Source organism: Cherax quadricarinatus, chromosome 12 (assembly GCF_038502225.1).
Source record: "Cherax quadricarinatus isolate ZL_2023a chromosome 12, ASM3850222v1, whole genome shotgun sequence".
Classification (NCBI taxonomy): Eukaryota; Metazoa; Arthropoda; class Malacostraca; order Decapoda; family Parastacidae; genus Cherax; species Cherax quadricarinatus.
In genome coordinates this window covers 12995911-13015802 of record NC_091303.1, presented here as the reverse complement: position 1 = coordinate 13015802, position 19892 = coordinate 12995911, and the positions used below count along the sequence as shown (strand labels likewise).

The 19892-nt window shown below is 41.7% G+C and overlaps 1 protein-coding gene across 1 annotated transcript in view; it reads left to right on the top strand.

The window, feature by feature from the left end:
* Positions 1 to 1578: 1578 nt before the first annotated feature.
* The window catches only part of LOC128686540 (lachesin), a gene marked incomplete at its 5' end in the record, with an annotated part of 34676 nt that continues 16362 nt past the window's right edge, over positions 1579 to 19892 (top strand). Inside the window, 2 exon segments of the mRNA XM_070084237.1 lie at positions 1579 to 1742; positions 4093 to 4225. Coding sequence (XP_069940338.1) covers positions 1579 to 1742; positions 4093 to 4225 — 297 coding nt within the window.

The window sequence follows — 19892 nt, the reverse complement described above, 5'->3', positions numbered from 1 at the left end:
GCTTCGCTATATTGACATCATTCTCCAGTAGTGCTTCGTTATATTGACATTCTCCAGTAGTGCTTCGTTATATTGACACCATTCTCCAGTAGTGCTTCGTTATATTGACACCATTCTCCAGTAGTGCTTCGTTATAGTGACATTCTCAAGTAGTGCTTCGCAATATTGACATCATTCTCCAGTAGTGCTTCGTTATATTGACATTCTCCAGTAGTGCTTCGCTATATTGACATCATTCTCCAGTAGTGCTTCGTTATATTGACATTCTCCAGTAGTGCTTCGTTATATTGACATCATTCTCCAGTAGTGCTTCGTTATATTGACATCATTCTCCAGTAGTGCTTAGTTATATTGACATCATTCTCCAGTAGTGCTTAGTTATATTGACATTCTCCAGTAGTGCTTCGTTACATTTACATTCTCCTCCTGTACTACTCAGTTACGTTGAACATCTCTAAAGAATGTTCGAAATCAGGGGTTCTTGACCTTATTACAATTACAGACCCCCAGTGGATTGTCCAACGTGTCCCTAGACCCCCTTCACTAGTGTGTCGAAATCCCCACCACCACCACCAGTCCTGTTAGGTATCAGGATGACTACAGAAGATGTCAGTAGCTTGGTTTTACTTTAAATATGGATAATTGGCAACACAACAGCTGATAGTTTATTCTAATTAACAACTTTTTATTTTAATTGTTCATCGGTCGAATTCCATACCAACTGTAATATAGTTTATCTTAACTCGTTTTCCTGTTTCTTCAATTTCATCTTTGCTATAAGGATAATTTCTCTCAAAAAAAAAAGTGGATCGCCGTTTTAAAAATTACATTAAACTAACTTATACTGAAAATAAATTATTTCTAATAAATTTAATCTTGGTGTTTCCTTTTTCTCACCTTTTTTGGCATTTTTGAGAAATTTAAACTTTTTTTTAATTAAAATTAAGACATTATTAAAAAATATTAATCTTTATTAAATGTCCTTTAATGAATGGTGAATTTCCTTCCAATAATACAGGTATTTCTTAAACTTTTTTGTTAATGATCTCATAACCTATTTTAAATTTCTGAAGATAACCTGGAATCCATATCATCCATATGTGTTATCCAGTATGTCTTTTATCCAATTTCTGTTAACTTGTTATGTGTGTGTGTGTGTGTGTGTGTGTGTGTGTGTCTGTGTTAATATAATTACGTATGCTCACCTGGCGTGTCTGCGGAAGTTGACTCTTAGCTCTTAAGCCCTGTCTTGTCATTTCGACTAGCTGGTGCTGTTTTATCCTGGCTATTTTGCGTTTCACTTCGTCGCTTCTCTTATTATAAGATAACAAGAAATTGTACCTTCACCAGTCCTAAATTACCCTTAAACATACGACTTCATAAATCCTAAAATAGGACTGAAGAAGCCATTAGTGGCGAAACGTTTCCTTTAATGAACGTCTTGAACTGTACAATAATGTCCTGTTTCTTCTCACAGCTTTTATTACCATACCATTCACAGCTAATACTGTAACAAAAAAATGTTATGCCTGTAACCTCTTCTTCATGTAACCAGTGTCCTCACTTGCCCGCCCACAGTCCCGCCCATGATGAGCATCCCTCACCAGCTAGTGGGCGCGCCCCTGGGGTACAGCATCACCCTGGAGTGTACCATCGAGGCTCACCCGCCTGCCCTCACCTACTGGACCCGCGGCCAGGGAGTCATGCTGCACCAAGGCCGCAAGTACCACATCACTGAAAGGGTAATGTATCACTGCTCTCTCTCGTTAACACCCAGGAGTAGCGATCAACTTTCCTCCTCGTTTAACTTGTGCTGAAAAATCAGCGACAGCTTTGTTATCTTGGCCTCGTTTTGTTTCCCATCCTCGCTTCTGCTGATGCTAACGATAACTGGTCTTTGTCTCATTTCCACAGTCTCCCTGTCAAGTTTCCCCTTTTCCCTTTCGACCCTCCCCCTGCCAAGGTTCCCCGTCCCTCCTGTCAAGTTTCCCTGTACCCCACTGTAAATTCTACAGAATACTGTTCTGACTTGGTAACGTTTTTTTCTTCCCTTGTGGCTTATGTTAGCGTCTTCAGATCACAACCTAAAGGCCCGGGGCCAGTCCCGGGTTTAGGCATGCATTCTTACACCTGTTATCCCTGCTTATCTGACGGTAAGTAATTACCTGGGTGCTAGCCAACAGTCGCGGATCACATCCTGGGGGAGACGATCAGTGATCTATAAAAATAAGCCAGACCAGCTGGCTTTCCTAGGATATCCTTACTAGCGTTACCCTCTGTATCCCAGTCCTGGATATCTCCAAGTTATCTATACTAGTGTTGCCATCTATATGCTGGACGGTATTACGCTGCTAAGTAGAGCTTAAAGTGAAAATCACATTTTTCTGATAAAGTCAACAAAATTTTATATGTCCACCGATGGTAAAATCAAAACTATAGCGTGTTTTGATTAGGCACTTTTACTCAAAAAAATTCTGAAGTCTTAATTCAAAGTATAAAGGTAAAAATAAAAAAAAAATCCTAAAAATGCTTGAAAATCCGTCAAAAAAAAATAGTCGCAAAAATACTGGCAAAAAAAAAAAGTGGATAAGTAAGACACAAAGGCAACAGTTAGGCAACTTTATTCCGAAACGTTTCGCCTACACAGTAGGCTTCTTCAGTCGAATACAGAAAGTAGGCAGGAACAGTAGAGATGTGAAGACTATGGAACTGAACTCTCCAGGCTGAGGGACTGACAACCTCAAATTCTACGACTTCAAGGGTGATGGACTGATTACATCGTCTTCACATCTCTACTGTTCCTGCCTACTTTCTGTATTCGACTGAAGAAGCCTACTGTGTAGGCGAAACGTTTCGGAATAAAGTTGCCTAACTGTTGCCTTTGTGTCTTACCTACCAACCTGTCGGTATTTTATACCATTTTGATGTTCATCAAAAAATGGATAAAAAATATCAGTGGATCTTACGGACGAACAATTTCTTCAATAATACAATTTTATTCTTAATATTTCGGGATTTCAGGGCAGAGTCTTGTCTTGCGAGCGATCATCCATTAAGTAGGTTCAGAGTTCAGTTATTTAAATATATAATTTTACAATGAAGAATAATGCAACACAGACAAGCGTGTAAAGCCAATACTCAAACTTCCTTCAACAGTATAACTGATGATAGAAGGGCGATACTACCATGACTATAATAATCTTCACTGGTATAAACCCTGGTAATAAATATCGACAAGATTTAGAAATACATGTAAGCAAACACTAGAACTATTAGAAAACGTTTCGGTCCTGGGACCTTAATCAAAGTTCCAAGACCGAAACGTTTTCTATGTCCTAGTGTTTGCTAAAGTGTCTTCATTACCTTTAATAACCAATACTCTACATAGAAGCATTTGTCTATAATAATCTTTATCTATTAAAAACTGTATTATCTGTAATAACCTTTATCTATTAAAACTTTTTATCTATAATCAAAATTATCAATAATAACCTTTGTAGATAAACAATTTATCTCTAGCCTTAATCTATAATAATCTTTATAATAACCTATATTAATTATAATGACATTATTTCTAATACAAGGTTCACTCTATAACAACTACGTATGTCAACAAGACACAGGATGCGGATTACGATATTTTGTCGAGAAGACGTTTCTCCCACCAGGGACTTTATTGAGCATTGATGAAGTCCCCGGTGGGCGAAACGTCTTCAGTAAAATGCACAAACTGTATATTGTTTTATTAATTAAACAAACCTGACATTTTACAGTGGTAACTTGTTCATAATGTGTCATTCCACAGTGGTAACTTGTTCATAATGTGTCATTCCACAGTGGTAACTTGTTCATAATGTGTCATTCCACAGTGGTAACTTGTTCATAATGTGTCATTCCACAGTGGTAACTTGTTCATAATGTGTCATTCCACAGTGGTAACTTGTTCATAATGTGTCATTCCACAGTGGTAACTTGTTCATAATGTGTCATTCCACAGTGGTAACTTGTTTTCGTTTGTATCATTCTACAGTGCTAACTTTATTTTACGCTTGTCATTCTAAAGTGCTAAACTGTTTACATTTGTGTCGGCAGCCAGGGGAAGTGTCGTACCGCACACACATGAAGCTCACCATCAGGAGCCTTCGTAAGGATGATGACTACGGTCCCTACAAGTGCGTGGCCAAAAACTCCCGAGGGGAGACCGAGGGACTCATCAAACTCTACGGTGAGTGAGGCTAGAGGGAGCCATCACGCTCTATGGTGACTGAGGCTAGAGGGAGCCATCATGCTCCACGATGAGGCTAGAAGGAGTCATCATGCTCCACGGTGAGGCTAGAAGGACTCACAATGCTCCACGGTGGGTGAGGCTAGAGGGACTCTCAATGCTCCACGGTGAGGCTAGAGTCATCATACTCCACGGTGAGTGAGGCTGGTGATCCTGGTGGTAGAAGTGTCTAATACAGAGCTGTAATAGATGGCGAGGGGGGTAATACCTACATTCACTTTAATAGTACCACGTTTCGCCTGCCCTGCAGCTTCATCAGGCGAAACGTCTTCATAATTTTTTCCAGTTGCTGCTGGTGTGACTATCAAGTAAAGAGTAGATAGTTTATTGATGAAAACCTGTCGACAAACTGGCAAATCTTTCGAGACCCGAGTTAAACAATATAAATACGCAATATTTAATGGACAAGAATTCAGTGCTTTGTTCATTCATGTAAGGGATACAGGTCATTATGTAGATTGGACTAATACCAAAGAATTCCTTCCCTGTAATTTTACGGTTAAACGAAACATTATGGAATCATCTTTTATCAAGCATGATCCACAACATATTTCAAATTTGAATTCTGGAATGTATAAACTTGACAATTTTATAGTCCAGAATATTGTTCGTAATCTTAAAGGTAAAAATATTTTTCACAAAAATGCAGTGTTCTTTGCCAGGTGAACATCTTGGCTTGATGTTGTACAAAAGATGCGTGGGACAGTTTTGTCTGGGACAGGTATGTGTGAAGTGTTGTCACCTTCTATGGGTGAGGTGTCACCTTCTATGGGTGAGGTGTCACCTCTGTGTTTAGTAGATGAATGGTTCAGAGAACCGACACGTTGATAAATTAGACTGAGGGAAAAGTTCAATAGATAGGAGTAGCGAGGGAGTATATAGTAACAACAGTTTCATTGCCGGCTACTTGTTAAGGTAGGGTAAGTCAAACTCCCGCTATTCCCGCCTTTTTCCCCCCACCCCGAAAGTGATAGTTTGACTGCCGGCTGCTTGTTAAGGTAGGGTCAGTCTAGCTCCCGCTATCCCTTCCCCTCCTTCCCCCCCCCCCCCCGAAAGATGACGTGTGGGGCTCCGGTCCAAACAGTAATCACTAGACTCACAGCTCCCAGCACTACTGTAAGTACATTCCTGCCTTGTATTCTAGTGGATTTATTGGTTGAAAGCTTCACTTTTGACCAATAATAAACTTAGTCCTTTCAGTTTTGCTCTAAGTTGACTGTTGTAATAATCACCACATATTTTAAGTATTGTACTTATCATGGAGAGTGATTTCTTAAGCAGTGGGTAACCTGTCTATCTTTCCAGCTTGGATGACAGAGAGGGTCACCTGCCAATCAACGAGTAGAACTGATGGAGATGGACTAACGTCCTGAGACTTCCCCTTTTTGGATTTAATTACCTGTGCACCTGTATGAAATTGCAGGGCATAACCCCTCATCATTACAGCAGTAAAGAACCTGCTTTCCTGTCATCGGGATAGAATACTCAAGGCTATACTGTGAAGAACTAGCCAGTGGGTTGTAACCAACACCTGCGACCCCCCCCCCCCCATCATCGGCAACTGCTACGATTTCAACAAGCAGTGTCACCAACACCAGACACCCAAGTTTTATATTAGCGTTGAATTCAGTTATCATTTATATTTTTCATTTTCTTTAATGTAGGATTAATATTTCATATTTAAGTGTTTTATATTTTCTATATAATAAAGTGTTTATGTTTGTCTGTTATTTGTTTTTCTATTCATTAATTTTCCTGAGGAGGAGCCAGCCTTGGTAATACTGTCTGAAGTTGTTACAGGGCTGAGTAAGCCTTCACAAGTGGCGACCTTGCCAGGATCAACTCTACTGAATCAAGATTCAACTCCATCTCGAATCTACCATTGGAACTTCAACGCCGCATACCACAGACGGTTACCACCAGCCATGAGTAATCATTCTCTATGGTAGGACTACAGTACAGGTATTTAAAAGATTTGGAGATTGTTATGGTCTCAATTTATTGTAAGTCAAGGCAGGAATACTAGTTAATTCTGCCATCTATTTTTGTGTGAGCTTGAAACACTTTGGAGGATTACTCTAGGGACCCGAGATTTTCCAGTGACTGTTTCATTGAGCTCTTTATTATATCAAGGGAACTGTCATAGGACACTCTTTGATTTGTTGGTGAGAAGATTGGATGGTCAAGTGACCCCATTCTACTTACTGTTTGCTCGGAGCCGGCATAGAACCCTTCGTTTTAATTAATACATATTGTTTAATTGAAGTAGGGATCGAGCCCTCTGGTTTATTTACAGTTTGAGCGGAGCAGGAATTGAACCCTCCATTTTCTTTAATACCCGTTTCATTTCCCCTGATAGTTTAAATTATTCTTGCAAGCATGGAGGAATACCAGTTTTGGATGAATGCTGGAAGTTAGGAATAACAGGGAAAAATTTAGAATCTTTCATTAATGCTAAGATCCAGGAAAGACTTGAAAGAGAGAGAATTGAGAGAGAAGAGAGACAGTTAGAAAGGGAAAGAGAAGAGAAAAAGGAGAGAGAGAGATTCGAAAGAGAAGAGAAAAAGAAAAAAGAGAACCTTGAAAGACAGGAGAAAAAGGAGAGAGAGAGAATTGAGAGAGAAATCCAAGACAGAAAGAGAAAGAAGACAAAAAGGAGCATGGTAGACTTGATCGTGAAGAAAGAGCTAGAGAATGTGAGGAACAAGCTAAGATACGTGAGGAACAAGTTAAATTAAGAGAACTTGAGGAAAGAGCAAAGGATAGAGAAGTCGAGGAAAAAGCTAGAGAACTTGAGTTAATAGAGAGAAAAGGATCGCGAGCTCGAAAAATCTCGCCTTGAATTAGAGAATAAAAAGTTAACTTTGACACAACAACAATTAGAGGAAGGAGTACTTTATCATGCAGCTAGTGCACATATTCCAACACCTAATTTACCTCCCTTCACAGAGGGGGAAGACATAACTTCATACATTATCAGGTTTGAAAATACCGCTACCCTCTGTGAATGGCCTGCTGACACCTGGGCTACCAGGTTAGGAATGTTATTTTCTGGTACAGCCTTGAATATCTATGCAACTTTGTCGCAGGATATATGTAATTATAACCTGCTGAAGAAGGCAATCCTTAAAGCATATCAAAAAACCACTAATTCTTACAGGAAAGATTTCAGGTATGCCACCTTACAGCCTGGCCAGAACTTTCAGCAGTTACAGGTAACACTCTTTCGTTTGTTCGACTTTTGGATAGAGAGTTCAGGAATTGATCACAGTTATGAATCTCTTAGAGACTTCATGGTTGCTGACCAGTTCCTGACAGCTCTTCCTCACCAGATACGAACATTCATTAGAGAACGTAACCTGATTAAAGCTGAGGAAGTTGCTGAGGCTGCTGACCTGTATGCTGAGGCTCACAATTCCTAGAAAGACCTAAAGGGATCGAACCTTAAGGGCAAGGGTTCATCAGACCTTAAGAAATCAAAGCCTCTAGTGGAAAGTAAAATGACTTCTTTTATTCCTGTTTGTCATTTGTGTGGTGTTAAGGGACAAACGTCCAGATTGTCCTTCTAAGAAGGTCCAAAAAGTTGGAAGATGTTTTAAAGACTGTAATGACCAAGCACCCTTCTGTTCAGGAACAGTTAATGGACTTAATGTATCTACCATTTTACGAGACACTGGATGCACATGTATAGTCATTTCTGATAAGCTGTTCCCTAACCTTATAGAAACTCATTCCTCTGCTATAATTTCAGACTACTTGGGCCGTACGGACACTTTTCGTACCATCCGTTGTTACATTAGGTCTAAATGGTTCACAGGTTGGTCTGAAGCCGTACTAGCTCCCATCACTTCTTGCTCCGTACTAATAGGTAATGTAAAAGGTGCCATTCTTCCTTCTGAGGTTGACCTTTCATCACCAAAGATGGACATAGGTGTTTCAGATCCTCTTTCTGTAGAGTCAGAAGCCCCTCGAAAGTTCAGATGAGACAATGTCTCGTAAGATTCATGTGGGATTAAAAACCAGTGATGCTACTCTCGAAAGCGAGGTAGTAGGATCACCGGTTCACTTATTAGATGAAAGTGAAGATATCACCTCCGATACCATAAATGTCTTGACTAGGGCTCAGACCAAAGCCCAGGCTTCTCCTACTGTCCATCCTTTGATTTTCCCTGACTTTAACCTTTAGACATATCAAAGGACTCCTTTGTCAATTTACAACGTAATTGCCCTTTTCTTCAGGATTGCCATAATGCCGCTAAACAAAATCAAGTTATCCAAAAGAAAAACTTTTCATATAAATTTGAATATATAAAAGGTATCTTGTACAAGTCGGTATTCAAATTAAATTCAGATGAGACAGACTATTCCATCTTAGTTGTTCCAAGTCAATGCAGAGAGACTGTTCTTAAAATGGCTCATGACCTGCCAGTGGCCGGACATTCCTCGCATCGTAAAACCTTAAATAAAATTAGGGAAACCTATTTTTGGCCAAAAATGTCCTCAGATATCACTACCTATTGTAGATCGTGTAAAGTTTGCCAACTGTCATCCTCCCGAGGTACCAGGGGAGTACCTATGGTCAAAATGCCAGTCTTTACGGTACCTTTTGAAAGAGTAGCTATTGACATCGTTGGTCCTTTATCTCCACTTTCATCTGGGGGACATGTATATTAACATTAGTTGATTATGCTTCGAGTTTCCCTGAAGCCATACCCTTAAAGACCATAACCACTACAGAGGTGGCTGAAGCCCTTTTGTCCATCTTCTCCAGAGTGGGCATCCCTAGAGAAATTTTGTCTGACCGTGGGACACAATTCACATCTGACTTAATGCAACATCTATACCAACTTCTGGGAGTGAAGCCTCTCTTCACCACACCCTATCATCCCAGCTGTAATGGGAGGATTGAGCGCCAGCATTCGATTCTCAAGTCCATTTTAAGGAAACTTTGCTCCCTTAAACCTAAGGAGTGGCATCGTTACCTACCCTGTGCTTTGTTTGCCATGAGGGAAGTTCCCAGTGACTCCTTGGGGTTTTCACCTTTTGAACTTCTCTATGGTAGACAGGCCAGAGGCCCATTGTCCATCCTTCATGACTTATGGACTAATGAGGAGGTGAGTGCTGAGGTTCAGTCTTCTTACCAGTTTCTCCTTGACCTTAGATCCAAACTTGAGGAGACCTCTGACATAGTTTCGAAAAACCCAAGCTTGTCAATGGACCAGTACAAAGCCTATTTTGATTCCAAAAGTCAGGAGAAGTTTTAAAGTAGGGGATGAAGTTCTTGTACTTTTGCCGATCAAGTCAAATAAATTATTAGTAGCATGGAAAGATCCATATAAAGTATTAAAAATTTGTGGGAAAGTTGACTACCTCATAGAAGTCAAGGGGAAACCTAAGCTTTATCATATCAACATCCTTAAGAAATATTACCGAAGAAATTCGGTTAACTGCCTTAATAACTTTGACTAGTTTTTCCACACGAACTTGATACGACAACTGAAGAATGTAAGGTGTGCGTAATTGACACCTCTAACTTAGACTATGATGAAGAACTACATGACTTGGTGACTCTTGACCACTCGGACGCAACCAACATTAATATTAATGAATCTTTGGATGACCATAAGAGACATGAACTACTTCAGTGTGAGAGTAACTTTTCAGACGTCTTTACTGATGCTCCAGGTGTTACCTCCACGGTAGTCCATAAGATTGACTTAGTGACGGACAATCCTATCAAACGAAAATTATACCCAGTTCCAGTTCATCTTAGGGATGCATTTGACCGAGAGGTAGACAAATTATTAAAACTAAAGATCATTGAACCTTCAGTATCTTCATATTGTTCACCAGTAGTCATGGTTAAGAAGGAGGATAATTCATATAGACTTGCTATTGACTTAAGAGGCCTTAATGCTATAACTCGGTGGGATGCTGAGCCTATGCCCTTAATAGATAGCGATCTACACAAATTTTATGACTCTTCCTTCTTTTCAGAGATTGATATTGCGCAGGCATGTCATCAAGTAATGTTAGATCCTTCTTCTAAGCAGTACACCGCTTTTCCTACACACCAAGGACTGATGCAATATAGAACTATGCCCTTCGGTTTGGTAACTGCCTGTGCTACCTACGTGAGACTGATGAGAAAGGTCTTGGGTAATATGCCAAATGTTTCAGTTTATTTTGATAACATTTACGTAATGATATCCACGTGGGGCGAACATATCCAAACATTAACATCAGTTTTGCGTAGGTTACGCTCACATGGCCTCACTGCCAAGCCGAAGAAATGCTTCCTTGGGTATAACAAGATTAGATATCTTGGACTGATACTTTCTAATAACTCTCTGCAGCCTCTCCCCAGTAAGATCAAAGCTTCATTAGAATTTAAATTCCCCAAAACCAAGAAACTCATGCGTAGCTTTCATGGTTCTGTAAATTTTTATGCACGGTTTATCCCGAACCTTTCTGATCTTACAGGCATCTTATCCGACTTCCTTAAAAAGTCTGTGAAGGAACCTCTTGAACTTTCCAACGTAGCTCGGGAAAAGTTTAATGAGATTAAAAGTATCTTTTCGAAAGACCCTATACTTAAGATTCCAGATATTAATAAAACATTTTGCTTAAGAACTGATGCCTCCAATACTGGCTTAGGTGCGGTGTTACTACAATACCACGATGGTACTCCCTTCCCTGTATGCTTCCTAAGCCGGAAACTCTTTCCTGCAGAAACGAGATACTCCACCATAGAAAAGGAATGTTTGGCCCTTGTGTGGGGTATCTCCAAACTTAAATTTTATTTGCTGGGAAAAGAATTCATTTTAGAAACGGACCATAAACCTTTGATATACCTAGAAACTTTTAAGGGAACCAACAGTCGCCTCTTGAGGTGGACATTGGCACTCCAGGCTTTTAAGTTCCATATTGTGTATATCAATGGTTCATCCAATTATTTCTCTGACTGGTTAAGTCGTGACAGTCAGTAGAAGATTTCTTGCCTTATGCGACTTCCATATGTTAGAACTTTTTCCTCGCCTATTCTTCTTATACTCCTTGACTATAAGTCTTGGTATGGGGGAGTGTGAGGGAAAAGTTCAATAGATAGGAGTAGCGAGGGAGTATATAGTAACAACAGTTTCATTGCCGGCTACTTGTTAAGGTAGGGTAAGTCAAGCTCCCGCTATTCCCGCCTTTTTTCCCCCTCCCCGAAAGTGATAGTTTGACTGCCGGCTGCTTGTTAAAGGTAGGGTCAGTCTAGCTCCCGCTATCCCTTCCCCTCCTCCTCCCCCCCCCCCCCCGAAAGGTGACGTGTGGGGCTCCGATCCAAACAGTTATCACTAGACTCACAGCTCCCAGCACTACTTTAAGTACATTCCTGCCTTGTATTCTAGTGGATTTATTGGTTGAAAGCTTCACTTTTGACCAATAAACTTAGTCCTTTCAGTTTTGCTCTAAGTTGACTGTTGTAATAATCACCACATCTTTTAGGTATTGTACTTATCATGGAGAGTGATTTCTTAAGCAGTGGGTAACCTGTCTATCTTTCTAGCTTGGATGACAGAGGGTCACCTGCCAATCAACGAGAAGAACTGATGGAGATGGACTAACGTCCTGAGACTTCCCCTTTTTGGATTTAATTACCTGTGCACCTGTATGAAATTGCAGGACGTAACCCCTCATCATTACAGCAGTAAAGAACCTGCTTTCCTGTCATCGGGATAGAATACTCAAGGCTATACTGTGAAGAACTAGCCAGTGGGTTGTAACCAACACCTGCGACCCCCCCCCCCCATCATCGGTAACGGCTACGATTTCAACAAGCAGTGTCACCAACACCAGACACCCAAGTTTTATATTAGCGTTGAATTCAGTTATCATTTATATTTTTCATTTTCTTTAATGTAGGATTAATATTTCATATTTAAGTGTTTTATATTTTATATTTTCTATATAATAAAGTGTTTATGTTTGTCTGTTATTATTTCTTTTTCTACTCATTAATTTTCCTGAGGAGGAGCCAGCCTTGGTAATACTGTCTGAAATTGTTACAGGGCTGAGTAAGCCTTCACATAGACACATGTGCAACTCTTGGGTATCTTTATTGAGGAAACGTTTCGCCACACAGTGGCTTCATCAATCCATACAAAGGAGAATCGTGAAGAACAGGAGAAGAATGAGGTAATCAATCCCTCAACCTCGAGTCGATGTGGTCAGTCCATCAATCTTGAATAGAATACAGCATATGTGCCGAAAAGCAGCTTATATACCGTAGGCAGGAGAGGTGTAGCAGTCATAGGTGGTGTCACATTTGTTCAATGTGGAAGTAGGTCGTGCCCAAGGGTTAGGCAAGCGAAGAATTCCCAAGTATTAAGATCCCAAGAAGTTGCAGTGTCTGACAGGATTGTAGATGAATGTTTCAGAGGACCGACACATTGATAAATTGATGACTGATGGATTGATGGACTGACCACATCGACTCAAGTTGAGGGACTGATTACCTCATTCTTCTCCTGTTCTTCACGATTCTCCTATGTATGGACTGATGAAGCCATTGTGTGGCGAAACGTTTCCTCAATAAAGATACCCAAGAGTTTCACATGTGTCTAATTTATCCACCTCTGTGTTTAACATTTAAAATGTGCTTCTAATGCCTCTTCTTTCTGTTCCTGTGAAGATATGCGTATTAAGCACATGATATTTTTTCACATTTGCAATCACACGTTTTGTGATTTCTTATATATTTATGTCGTGCCGAATAGGCAGAGCTTGCGATCTTGGCTTAAATAGCAACGCTCATCTTGCCATATAGGACAAGTGAAAATTTGTGTATGCAATAATTTCGCCAAAATCATTCTGAACCTAACGAAAAAAATATATTTCACTGTGTTTGTTTAGTATTAAATTACTGTAAAGAAATTTAAAATATATTTTGGTGGGTTAGGCTAAAATAAATTGTTCTTGTTATAATAAGGTTAGGTAAGTTTTCTAAGATTCTTTTGATGCAAAATTAAAATTTTTACATTAACATTAATGAAAAAAATATGTCTTTAAACGTATAAGAGAAAATTTCAGAAAGGTCTTAATTTTAAACGAGTTCTTGCTAATTGACCAGTTTTACATATTCGGCACGACATATATATATATATATATATATATACATATATATATATATATATATTATATATATTACACACACAATAAGTAAACAGCACGTGGAGATTGAAGGTGGGGGGTTAAGTAATGTTGGGTGGGGAGGGTGCCAGGGGAAAGGTAAAGGTGCTAGGTGGGTGGAGAAGGAAGGTGCCCTCTGGGGAGGGTGGGTGACGGGTGTGGAAGGACGGAGCAAAATGGGGAGGGTGCCAGGTTGGGAGGGAGAGGGGAGGAACGGAAGACGCGGGCAATTACGCTTCCCGTTTATCATCTTTTGGCCGCGGGGCCGCCAAAAATACGGCTGCTGGCGGGAAGAGACAGTGTAATTAGCAGAGATTTTGGCGGGTCGAAGCGGTGCTCCCGTTGTTGATCTTACACTGCAACGGTAACTCTTGCAGTTCTTTCCGCAACGGTACTCCTGTTGTTATTACTCTCTACAGGGGTACTTCCGGCATAGTTGATCTTCCTCCAACGGTGCTCCCGTTCTTCTTTCTAACGGCACTTCCTTTGTTTTATCTTTCTGCTACGGCGCTCCTGTTATAGATTTTACTTTCTGCGCCAGCGCTCCTGTTATTTCTGCAAAGGAGCCCCCTGTTGTTCTTGATCTTACTTTCTGCAACGGTGCTCCCGTCGTTGATCTTATTTTCTGCAACGGTACTCCTGCCTGCATGTTTTTTTTCCTGCTTAGAAGGTAGGTGAGGGGTGTATACAGCAGAATGGAGGGGAAGGAAGATTGATTCACACACACACACACACACACACACACACACACACACACACAGGACAAGGGGATATAACCTATAAAATACTGAGAGGAATCGACAAGGTGGACAGAGATAAGATGTTCCAGAGATGGCACACAGCGAGAAGGGGTCACAGTTGGAAGTTGAAGACTCAAATGAGTCATGGAGATGTTAGGAAGTATTTCTTCAGTCACAAAGTTGTCAGGAAGTGGAATAGCCTGGAAAGTGAGTTTTACTTGGAGTTTACCTGGAGAGAGTTCCGGGGGTCAACGCCCCCGCGGCCCGGTCTGTGACCAGGCCTCCTGGTGGATCAGAGCCTGATCAACCAGGCTGTTGCTGCTGGCTGCACGAAAACCAAAGTACGAGCCACAGCCAGGCTGGTCAGGAACCGACTTTAGGTGCTTGTCCAGTGCCAGCTTGAAGACTGCCAGGAGTCTGTTGGTAATCCCCCTTATGTATGCTGGGAGGCAGTTGAACAGTCTCGGGCCCCTGACACTTATTGTATGGTCTCTTAACGTGCTAGTGACACCCCTGCTTTTCATTGGGGGGATGTTGCATCGTCTGCCAAGTCTTTTGCTTTCGTAGTGAGTGATTTTCGTGTGCAAGTTCGGTACTAGTCCCTCTAGGATTTCCCAGGTGTATATAATCATGTATCTCTCCCGCCTGCGTTCCAGGGAATACAGGTTTAGGAACCTCAAGCGCTCCCAGTAATTGAGGTGTTTTATCTCCGTTATGCGCGCCGTGAAGGTTCTCTGTACATTTTCTAGGTCAGCAATTTCACCTCCCTTGAAAGGTGCTGTTAGTGTGCAGCAATATTCCAGCCTAGATAGAACAAGTGACCTGAAGAGTGTCATCATGGGCTTGGCCTCCCTAGTTTTGAAGGTAGTTTTGAAGGTTCTCATTATCCATCCTGTCATTTTTCTAGCAGATGCGATTGATACAATGTTATGGTCCTTGAAGGTGAGATCCTCCGACATGATCACTCCCAGGTCTTTGACGTTGGTGTTTCGCTCGATTTTGTGGCCAGAATTTGTTTTGTACTCTGATGAAGATTTAATTTCCTCGTGTTTACCATATCTGAGTAATTGAAATTTCTCATCGTTGAACTTCATATTGTTTTCTGCAGCCCACTGAAAGATTTGGTTGATGTCCGCCTGGAGCTTTGCCGTGTCTGCAATGGAAGACACTGTCATGCAGATTCGGGTGTCATCTGCAAAGGAAGACACGGTGCTGTGGCTGACATCCTTGTCTATGTCGGATATGAGGATGAGGAACAAGATGGGAGCGAGTACTGTGCCTTGTGGAACAGAGCTTTTCACCGTAGCTGCCTCGGACTTAACTCTGTTAACTACTCTGTGTTCTGTTAGTGAGGAAATTATAGATCCATCGACCGACTTTTCCTGTTATTCCTTTAGCACGCATTTTGTGCGCTATTACGCCATGGTCACACTTGTCGAAGGCTTTTGCAAAGTCTGTATATATTACATCTGCATTCTTTTTGTCTTCTAGTGCATCTAGGACCTTGTCGTAGAGATTCAATTGTTGAGACAGACAGGAGCGACCTGTTCTAAACCCATGTTGCCCTGGGTTGTGTAACTGATGGGTTTCTAGATGGGTGGTGATCTTGCTTCTTAGGACCCTTTCAAAGATTTTTATGATATGGGATGTTAGTGCTATCGGTCTGTAGTTCTTTGCTGTTGCTTTACTGCCCCCTTTGTGGAGTGGGGCTATGTGTTGTTTTTAGTAACTGTGGGACGACCCCCGTGTCCATGCTCCCTCTCCATAGGATGGAAAAGGCTCGTGATAGGGGCTTCTTGCAGTTCTTGATGAACACAGAGTTCCATGAGTCTGGCCCTGGGGCAGAGTGCATGGGCATGTCATTTATCGCCTGTTTGAAGTCATTTGGCGTCAGGATAACATCGGATAGGCTTGTGTTAACCAAATTTTGTGGCTCTCTCATAAAAAATTCATTTTGATCTTCGACTCTCAGTCTGGTTAGCGGCTTGCTAAAAACTGAGTCATATTGGGACTTGAGTAGCTCACTCATTTCCTTGCTGTCATCTGTGTAGGACCCATCTTGTTTAAGTAGGGGCCCAATACTGGACGTTGTTCTCGACTTTGATTTGGCATAGGAGAAGAGGCAGGTTCCATACATAGCTCACGGAGCAGGGAGTAAGTGTCCTAGTAGCGACCAGTGGAGAGGCGGGGCCAGGAGCTATGAATCGACCCCTGAAACCTCAATTAGTTGAATACAGCTTTGAGGGACCAGGAAGTAGAGCAACATGGACAGTGTAGTATAGAGGCAGGATCCTTACATAGCTTTAAGAATAGGTAGGATAAGGCTCTCGAAGCCAGGAATGGGTTCACGCAGTAGTGGCCAGCCGAGGGGCTAGGAGCTGAAACTCGATCCCTGCAACCACACACTGAAGAAAGAGCGGAGAAAAAATTAGTCACAAAGTCAACTGATTTGAAGATTTAACGGCTGGACCAAGAGCTTGAGCACGATCCTGACAGGCACACCTCACTCACCCCCTCTGGAGCCGAGTGTAAGATTGTTAATCTTAATGAATGTTACCGTGTGACGGGAAGGCTTCCCTAGTGGTTATTCTAATAAGCATTTTTTAAGGGTTGCATTAGGATTAAATTGTGACACTCGGTGTGTCTCTCCACCAATGAGTAGGTCAGAGTGGACCAAGTGTGTGTGTGTGTGTGTGTGTGTGTGTGTGTGTGTGTGTGTGTGTGTGTGCAGTCTATCCCACCTGGTCTTATCTACCGTCTACTTCACGTGATCGCATCTTCTATTTCAGTTGGTCTTATCTTCTATCTCACCTAGTCTTATCAACTATCTCACCAGGTCTTATCTACTATTCAACTCACCAGATCGTATCGCCTATCACCTATACCTTGTATCTCACCAGATAATACCTGTCTCACCAGGTAATACCTACCATCTCACCAGGCAGTATCAATTGCCTGCCTCACGTCAAAACATGCAGAACTTCGCCGTAATAGACAAACAAAATATTTTATTAATCAAATGTTGTAATAGCGCGCGTCGAGCCCCGTAAATCACAGCCGCCAAAAGTTGGGCTCAGTAAACTTCTCTTGAGTTATTGGCCCTCCACGCCGTGTTGCCTGGCGTTGTGTTGCAGGGCAACACAATGCTACGTTGCGTGTCGTTGCGTTCCCTTTCGTTTTGTCAGTTTTGCCAGATGTAGAATGCGCATCAGGCATGAGTTGCTTTGCAAAACTTAGGATGTACTCTTGTGGGTTGTTGTCAGGCATAGGATGTACTCTTGATATGGGTTGTGTTGCCAGACGTAAAATACACTTACGAGGGTTGAATTGTCAGCTGTAGGATAGCCTACAGACGTAGATGTACTCCTGCCGTGGGTTGTGTTGCAGACGTAGGATGTACTCCTAGGGTTTGTTGGCAGACGTAGGATGTACTCTGTCCATGGGTTGTGTTGTCAGACGTAGTATGTACTCCTGTAGTGGTTCTCGAAGAACAAAGGATCCTACTCCCTGCCCGCGTTACTTCTCCATTCCCAGTATTCGTGAGAGACAAAGAAACTAACAGAAATTCCCCGCCAAGGAAAATCTTTATATCTTCCAATCACTCTCCATTCCTGCCGTTCTTACGGTGGCGTTTTGCCTGCCTTCTTCCTCCACAATTAGGAAACTCACTTATCAGCGTGAGAGCCTCGGGGAAAGGAAAAAGTCACATTCTGTCCGTCTCTGCCTCTGTCTGTCTGTCTCTCTCTCTCTCTCTCACATCTTTGTAGTACAAATGGATATAAATCTGCTTAACCAAATTGTGTGTTATCTCGCTTTTCATTTTTTTGTTTTTTTCTCTGCTTTAATAAACAAAAACCTAGTATGCTTCCCTCCCACTGTCCCTCTACCCCACATTACTCCTCTCTCACCATCACCATCTTCCTCATTCATTTTACTTAGTCTTATGTCCTAAACACCATCTCTTTCTTGCGTAGCCTTCCTCCTTACTGTCAGATTTTCACTGGTAACTCAGTTTCTAAATTTATTACCCTGTCTTGCCTCTGCCCTTTGTCTTGCCTCTTCCCTCTCGTCTTGCTAAGTGGCGGGTCCACTGAACCCTACGGACGAGCAACAAACTCTGCAGGGATCAGCAACTTGCCCCTTCCCCCCTATTTCCATATTATTATAATCTTAACTAATCGCTAAATACATAAGGGTCATATAGCTCATATTTCCAAAAGAATGAAACTACGGGTGATCCAGTAACCCCCCCCCTCCCTCTCTAAACAACATGTGTTGTACCGCTGATTGACACATTTCAAAGGTGTTACCAGTGACTTTGGTAACTTCAGTTTTGCTGGTAGTGTAGGGTACCTCTCGGACTTCGAGGAAGTTTTAATGGACCACTTTAAATAATTTTTTATTTTTTTTTACACGATATTCAATGTTTTATATGTTCCTAGGTGTGACTCTGGGAATAGAGATTAGTTTCGTCAGGCAAGTGAGTGGTATCCATTTATGCATGTTTGGACACTTTTATTGACCACAGCGATGAATGACCTATTGGTTCCGAGGCTCTGTAAAGTTTAAATCGTTCTTCTTCCCTTCGTCTTGCATCTTCTTGGTTATTATAAACCCACTAGGTTCATACAGCGCTGCAGGGCACAGGGTTTTGTTGGAGCAGAGAGGAACCAGGGGTGTAGAGGATAATAAAGGTAAACCATACCCCCGGCCGGGATTGAACCCGCGGTCATAGAGTCTCAAAACTCCAGCCCGTCGCGTTAGCCACTAGACCAGCTAGCCACAATAAGATTCGTCCAACTAGGTATATTTCTACACCATAGGAAAGTTAGCACAGGCACCTCTGTGACCACAAATGCATTTGTGGTCACAGAGGTGCCTGTGCTAACTTTCCTATGGTGTAGAAATATACCTAGTTGGACGAATCTTATTGTGGCTAGCTGGTCTAGTGGCTAACGCGACGGGCTGGAGTTTTGAGACTATGACCGCGGGTTCAATCCCGGCCGGGGGTATGGTTTATTTGCAATCGTGTCATTACGATTTCTTAAGTCATAATAAAGGTAGAGCTAGAAAGGGCTGTGAGGAATGCTAAAGGAAGTATCAAGGTTTGTGTAATAAATCGGTTGCTGTTAAAAAGTCAGAGGGAATCTCAGTCAAAGGTGGGTCCATCATCGAGAAAGGAAGATAAATTAAGGGTGTTAGAGTAGTGACGGAGTCGGAGGTAAATTCTGAGTGTTTGTTGAAAGGACTGTCCAACTGAATATGACAAACTGAAATTGGAGCCTGACAGTTCTCACAGAATGGAACAGGGTGCCTCTCCGTGAGATGGTCATGAGTAAGATGGGTGTGCCCATCGATGATGTGCCCATCGGTGTGCCCATCGATGATAAGGCCAGAAACCTAAACTTGGCTTGATGGAATATGATTCGTTGAGTCAGAGGGCCAACGTTGTGTAGTCACGTACCGCTGACCACGCAGCAGAGATGCATCCTCTCCAGCCTCATTCCTATTAATTTTCTTATTTCCTGCTCTTTCTATTTACATTTTTTCTCTATGTCGTGCCGAATAGGTAAAACTTGCGATTTTGGCTTAAATAGCAACACTTTTCTTGCTGAATAAGGCAAGCTAAATTTTCTGTATGGAATAATTTCACAAAAATCATTCTGAACCTAACGAAAAAAATATATTTCATT